Source organism: Loa loa (assembly GCF_000183805.2).
Source record: "Loa loa unplaced genomic scaffold supercont3.767, whole genome shotgun sequence".
Classification (NCBI taxonomy): Eukaryota; Metazoa; Nematoda; class Chromadorea; order Rhabditida; family Onchocercidae; genus Loa; species Loa loa.
The window spans coordinates 1-7,565 of NW_018108947.1; the positions used below are offsets into that span (position 1 = coordinate 1).

Sequence of the window (7,565 nt, forward strand, 5' to 3'; positions counted from 1 at the left end):
GTCGAATGCTCGCATGTCGAATTTCGATGTTACTTCGGTCGCCACCAGTTTCCGGGATATTTGTTGCTTGTTATTACTATGGCTTTGCTGGTGAACTTTTGGAAGCCTCCTTTTGTTTGAACCTGGTATGGTTTTGAATCGGCCAGATTCATAATTTCATTTGGAGATATCCAACCGTAGAAGTCGATTATGACTAATTCTTGTTGTTGGTAGCCGTCCCACCATTTTTCCATATTGCTTGTTTTTATAAAGTAATCGTTGTTTAATTTTGTTGCAAAGGTGGTTTTTCCCATACCAGGATCGCCTATTATTAAGTATAGTTCTGTTTTTTCTTTTCTGTCCATTATGTATGTTTGTCCGTATTCAATTATTTTTCTTTTGTATTTCATGAGGTAGTCTGGATTTTCTTCTCCTATTTGTTGTAGTGTTATTTCTTTTTTCCTATATTTTGTTAATAGTTCGTTATTAGTTCTGATATTTTTCTTTTTTCTTTGGTTTGGTTAGGTGTTGTTTCGTATTCTTGGAAATCACCTTTTTGGAGCAGTATTGAAAGTTTTGGTAGGGTGTTCCTTTTGCTTTTTCTATATGTGATCCTCTTGGTAAGTTATTTTTTAGGGTTATGAATCGTATTGTAGTATTAAATTGAAAATAACACTGCAAATGCTCATGTGTTGTTGTCGGACAGGTTTCTTTTCCTAGTATTGCGTATTTGAAGCCATGTCCACATCTTTCGAGAAGGCTTATGTCGAGGTTTTCTATGTCGAATATTGTTGTTGTCCAGTTTGTGGATCGGCTTTGCTTGGATGATGTAGAGCTGAATGATGGTTGACCGTTCGGTGTGGTAGATATTGTATGGTACGATGATTTCAAATGACAAGAAGCATATCCTTAAAAAATATGGGGATAATGAGTCAATGGATACCTTATCATTGTTGATGTTTTCCAATTTTCGTGGTAGCAACTGTTCCTGGGCCAAAAAGTTATCCGCTGTACCTTGATCGATCAAGATCTTTCTTGGTTCTCCGTCATAACATTTGATTACTTCCAGAGAATCATAAACTTTCCAATTTTCTTCCAAAGGACCGAGATAACCAAGGAATGCCTATAAGACCATCATTATTACTTTACATCATTATCACGTACCAAAAAGTACAAATGAAGTGAATTGCCATTATTGTTCACCTACAAGTGAATTGAACTGCCATCATTGTTCACTTATACAATCAGTGCAATTAGTTAAAGATTATATTTTCAGGAATTCCGAGTAAAAACACAGAAAGGTTTTCGACGACATGAAAAACTTGGGAAAGAAGGAAACAAAAAATCCAATTATTCCCACATTTGAAAGGTATCTGCCGCTACTCATGTAGCCGATAGATACGATATACTAAAAAATCTTATAGCAATTTTCAGAAAACAATTTTAAATGCAATAATAAATCCATTCTTTTTTTCAATTCCTTTCTCATGGTTCCATATAATTCTGGGAATTTTGGCACTACGAAAAATTTAAAAACTTAAATCTTCCTACATTTTTGTTCCCTTTATTACAATGACATGAATCGTTAAATATTTGTATATTTATGTATTACTAACATATCTTATCAACCAAATACTATTCATGTTTAGAACAAACCTTCCTACCCCACTTGCAATTCATCGGGTTGCAAATAGGAGCAAATGCCGAGATGCTTAAAAATTTTTCTGGATTTCTGAGACCGACTACTATTGCGCCATGCCCGCCCATACTATGTCCCATTATTCCCCATCGATGCGGATCGCATTCGACAAAATTCGATCGCACTATGTTAGGTAATTCATCTGTGATATAAGTATACATCCGGTAATGCTCACTCCATTTTGGTTCCGTTGCATCAACGTAAAATCCAGCACCTAGAAAATGATGAGTTTATATAGTATTATCTCTTGGAAACAAATTTCCAAAAGCGAAGAAAATTTGGATTACTTTGATGCTTTGATTCAAAAAAAAAAAGTTCCAATTTCGACAACCAAGTTATGAAATTTTTGAAATTAGGAAAGAACAACTAGATTTGCTGTGACCGGAAATTTTTTCGAAAACGAGAACTAATTTATTATTTACTATTGATTGTTACTGCAACCGCGTAAATAAACTGCAGATGGCTACAATATTCGAGCCAATATTTTAAAGGGAAAAAGAAAAAAGATAGAAAAACCTTTGCCGAAATCCCAACAATCCGAATCACCGGGAATGTCTACACCTCTCGGACTGGTATCTGCATTTAAAACTACCATTCTGTGTGCTGCTGCAGCACGCTGAAAGCCACTTTTCTCGATAAAATTTGCTTCGGTACATGTGAGGCCTGAAAAACTTTATGTTTTTTGAGATGAACTGATATTAAAAAGCAAATTACCTGCCAGGAAGACGGAATAACTTTATTTACCGAAGAAACAAAACTTTCAGCAGTCCTTTTTCTACTTGCAATTACTTCAACTTAACCTCATCATCGCAACAAATTCCAGAGCCTTAATCATAACTAAATTTGTTTCCCTCCTAATTTAAGCTTCACCTGAACTAAATTTTCCAATCTGTCAGGGCAACAAAATGCTATACAGGTTTAAAAAAGTGATTGTTCTAAAAGTACTATTTTCTTACTATTCAACTTACAGAACTAACGATTACTACACACACACACACACGCACACACCTCATATCTTAATCTTATTAGGATGACTGACCTGAAAGGTACATAAGAACCGGTAGTTTTTCACAAGATTTTAAATCTGGTATGTAAATACCGAATTTCATCGTACATTTTAGCGTGGTACTGCAAACATTGCCTTTAACAAAATGAATGTATTTGATAGGGGTTGAAAAAAAGACGCTCACAATGAAATCTGATCATATGAAACAATCCACTGTTGAAATCCATAATTCCCAATGCCTTAACCTTTCGGGTTGATTATAAATTTAAAAGGAATATCTAAACTGAATACTATAAAATCACGATATTTCAGAGTAAACAAATGAAAAATAAACGATATTATTTTCATCTTTCAAATATAAATGCAAGTAAAATACAATTACTTTCTCTGTATCTCATTATCCAAATATTGCACCAAGTTCATGATGGAACAACCGATAACTTCCAATATCTTAATGTCATTTCTTTCATTTACATTCTTACTTTCTTTTTATAATCAATAATAAACCTGTAATGTGAGAAGATTCGTTGATAACCGCCAAAACAACGAACTGATGACAATTTCGCCAGTTTAGAATCCATTCACTGTTCCAATAACCTCATATCTCTGAACTATCAAATTGTATAGTAAAAAATAAAATTAAGATGATAATGAAAGTAATAGTAATTCCATGGATTTATATATATGTAATCAATGGAAAAAAAAAAAGAAACGCTTAATCCTATTTTTAAATTTCTCTTGGAATTCTTATTAATATCTGTATCTCCTTCTTCGTAACCATCTTTTTTTTCCCACCTCTCATAATTCTTATCAATCTTTACATCTCATCATACACAACTCTCTTTCTATTTCAGTTTTTCAGATAGCTGAAAAAGTTTACTTACAACTATTTAACCATTTTCCGAATTTCTAACATTACCAATCCCTCTATCCTCTACATCCAAAAATATCCCTCACTCTCAATCCTCTCAGTCATATAATTATCACTCAACCATCTTCATAATCTCTAACAGCACTCCATTTCGCAATTCTTATCAATCTCTGCATTACATCACTAATGCATACTCTTTTCGTCTTACTAACCCGATTTCCACATGATATAAAGTTTATCAATCTCTGCATCTCTCACTAACAAATACTCTTCTCTTCCTGTTCGCATTCTCTGCACTTCTTACTGACAAATACTCTTTTTTTCTCCTTCACAGTCTTCACTTAGTATGTAAAATTACTAGTAACCACTATCTATCTTTTTTTTTCAATCTTTAACAGTGTACTCTCAAAGTTCTCATCATTCTGTACATCCAGTAATTCTCATCAATCTCTTTATCCAACATAGTCTCATAAGTACTTGAATATAACAATATCTACCATTTTATTTTCTTATCTGTTTCTTATGTACTTACCGAAACTGGTAACGCAGGAATTATTAATAAGAAATACGATCAGTTTAGAAATTTTCTTAAATACATTTAAAAACTTTCAACGATATACTGATCACTTTATCAATGAAGTTCATGATAATTTGCTATCATTGATATCATACTTTCACACTATTCACTAATTACTGATATCTCATAGTGTATACATTGATCCTTAGTCATTGATTTCACAATTATTAACATCCAATTTGAAAAAATTTGCATGAAACTAAAACTTAAGAATAGAAATAATGGAAATGGAATAGAAACAATGTAAATTTTGCAAAGCTCATAAGATGTTGGATCGTCGATGAATATATCATTTCTGATAATCATATAATTAAAATGTTGAAATATTTCAAATTTATGTTTTGAATTCAAAAAACATTCAAAAAACTGAAAATTACCATTCTCTTAGAGTAAGAATGCCTAATTAAATATTCGAAGGAAAATTGAAAATACAAATTTTACCATTAATGATTGAGATATGCAAAGTGGTTGAATTACTATATCCAAATGTATTTTCATTTGTCAACAAATTATATTGAAATAAAAATCGTTCTTTTCGGATGTTTTAAACTAATTAACTTTTAAATTAATTAATTTTTTGCGAAAGAATTTATTATCAAAGTTAAGTTTCAAAAAACTATTTCTAGTAAAAAAGGAAGAAAAACTTTTTAAACCATATTTGTCAAAGTTTTATTTTATAAAAAAAAAAAGTGGAAAGCTGCATCGAATTTAATTAATCAATCAGTTTGTCTATTAATCAAAAGGTTATTGATCAATCAATCTTACTAATTTGTTTATTGATCAACCAATCTTGCTAATTTGTTTATTGATCAATCAATCTTGCTAATTTGTTTATTGATCAACCAATCTTGCTAATTTGTTTATTGATCAATCAATCTTACTAATTTGTTTATTGATCAATCAATCTTACTAATTTGTTTATTGATCAACCAATCTTGCTAATTTGTTTATTGATCAATCAATCTTACTAATTTATTTGCTAATTAACCTAACATGTAGCATTTTAGGAATTTCCAACAATGGAATATATACATATATATATATTTCATTGGATAGAAATGATTCGACGTGATATGATTGCATTGGATAGAAAGAATTTAACGTGACATGTCACCTTTTATTGATAATATTAGCTAGAATATGTTATTATTAATGTTAATATCATATATAGTTGGTTAATAATCCCCAAAACTTTACAAAATGCTAACTTCACTATTTATTTTTCCATAAGCAATGAAATGAACAAAAACGGTATGAGTCAATCTATGGTAATGTTTACCTTCGAAAGACGGGTTTAAATTGAGAGGGTATTAGTTTGATTGGTTGAGAAGTTTACCTAAGCACGCCATCTTTGCCTATATTGTCATTTATGTCACCAAAAATTTCAACAATAAATCATTTTCCTCTACTTTTCTAGTTTAAAATAATTGTTTAAACATTGAAATATTTAGGAAATTTTTCATAGCATTTAAAATTTATTTGAATGTGTCACAATTTTTTTTCCAATTTTTTTTAAACGATAATGAAAAAATTTTATGTGTTATTTAGGATTTGTTAAATTTTTGAAATTTCCTTCACAATCTTTAAAATAAATGATAGTAATTGAAGTTTATTAGTAACTAACATACAATTAGATTTTATTAATCATTAATAAAACATTGTAATTGAAATTTATCAGTAACTAAAATGCAGTTAAATTTTATCAATCATTAATAAATCATGGTAACTGGAGTTTACCAGTAACTGGCATACAGTTAAATTTTATCAGTCATTTTATCAATCATAAATCATAGTAATTGAAATTTATCAGTAACTAAAATACAGTTAAATTTTTACAATCATTAATAAATGATGGTAATTGAAATTTATCAATAACTAACGCATACAGTTAAATTTTATCAGTCATTCTGAAAAAATTTTGTTATCATTGATCTCTTTTTCTTTTCATACTATCATTAAAATATAGCTGTAGTAGACTTGTTACTTATGCAAAATATATTATATTTAAAATGAAATTGGTTTTTTTTTTGTTTCAATTTTACGCTAATTTTAATAAATATGAAAATCTTAGTTTAAAAAAAAAAAGTTGAAAAGAAATTTGATCAAAATTAAATTTAATTTTATAATAGATATGAGTAAAAAATTAAATGGATAAGCAATGTATTATTTTGAATGTTGGTGGACGTTTATTTAAAACCGAATTAACAACACTCACTTCAATTGATGGTTCCTATTTTCAACAATTATTTACTACAAAATGGAATCATTTATTGGATTCGGTAATTTGTTTTTTTTTTTTTAATTTTCTTTTTTTTTGTAAATTCAAATTTAAAATCTTATTGTTAATCATTAATAGTTTAGTGTAAAAAAAAGAAAAAAAATGAATCAGCGCTAATTATTGTTTTTCAAAATTAATAAAATTAGAAATTATTTCAGTAAAAAAAAGCAACACCAAAATTTTTAAAATTTTAATCTTTAAAATGATTCAGTTTCTTGCAATTATCTCTCTTAGAACAATATTTATCGAATAATTTAATTTATATGAAATTTATTTGCTATAAATTCAATATGGTATCGGAAATTCATTTTATGATATCTATTGATATTTTATATCATATTGATTTTCATAAATTTCAATAAAATACAAACTAATTAATGATGCTTTAATTTTAATTTCAAATAAAATCAACCTATGGCTTATTTTTTAAAGCTAAAAAAAAAAAGACACTAAAGATATATTATCGCAGAAATATGCATATAATTAATTAGTTTTTACAATCTAAATTTTCAGGATGGTCATTTATTTATCGATCGTAATAATGATGTATTTCCCATAATTCTCGGTTATTTACGTCATGGTAAAAGCTATCCTTTACCAATTGATGATTATAAATTGAGCTTAATCATTTATGAAGCACAATTTTACAAACTTCCTGAATTAATTAAAGCAGCCGAGAAGATTCGTTATTATATGAAACGATATTTCATCCCATCAAAATCATCAATCATATCCAATAATTCAATAAATGGGAATTATTCCACAAAAAAATTCAAAAATATATCGTTAGCAAAAGAAATGACAAAATCGATTTTGTCTATTCGTAAGATTTTTTATCAATTCAATTTTAATTTAGAATTTTAAACTATTATATTTTAATTAAAATTCAAGCATTCATTTATAGCTCTTATATAATTTTTTTAAAACTCTTCGTACAATTTTCAACTGTTGCATTCTTGAATTTAATTTAATTCCAACTGTTATATATCCAAGAGATAATCGGAAAAGATTAAATGACCAACTTTTATTGAATGATTAATTTGTTAATTATTATTATTGTTAGCAAATGGAAGAATTTAATAAGCGATAATTCTTAATTATAATTTTAAAGTTAAAAAAAAAAAAAAAATTAGTACGAATATGATAATACGGAAA

General features: G+C 28.2%; 3 protein-coding genes across 3 annotated transcripts in view; 1 reads left to right on the plus strand and 2 right to left on the minus strand.

Annotated features, from left to right (window-relative positions):
* Positions 1–29: 29 nt before the first annotated feature.
* On the minus strand, positions 30–344 carry LOAG_10964 (replication-associated protein; the record flags this gene model as incomplete). Its single annotated transcript, XM_003146487.1, has 1 exon — positions 30–344. The coding sequence occupies one exon, from the start codon at positions 342–344 to the stop codon at positions 30–32; it is 315 nt and encodes a 104-aa protein (XP_003146535.1).
* A 111-nt stretch (positions 345–455) lies between these two features.
* Positions 456–3,295, minus strand: LOAG_10965 (S-formylglutathione hydrolase). Its single transcript, XM_003146488.2, has 5 exons — positions 3,192–3,295; positions 2,718–2,806; positions 2,195–2,341; positions 1,636–1,892; positions 456–1,102 (listed from the first exon to the last, which is right to left on the minus strand). Exons 1-5 carry the CDS (start codon positions 3,263–3,265, stop codon positions 665–667), a joined length of 1,005 nt encoding a protein of 334 aa, XP_003146536.1. The 5' UTR covers positions 3,266–3,295; the 3' UTR covers positions 456–664.
* A 2,964-nt stretch (positions 3,296–6,259) lies between these two features.
* The window catches only part of LOAG_18968 (hypothetical protein), a gene marked incomplete at its 3' end in the record, with an annotated part of 3,339 nt that continues 2,033 nt past the window's right edge, over positions 6,260–7,565 (plus strand). The window contains exons 1-2 of the mRNA XM_020451629.1: positions 6,260–6,411; positions 6,924–7,233. Coding sequence (XP_020304572.1) covers positions 6,280–6,411; positions 6,924–7,233 — 442 coding nt within the window. The 5' untranslated portion in view covers positions 6,260–6,279. The remainder of the gene's footprint in view (positions 6,412–6,923; positions 7,234–7,565) is intronic.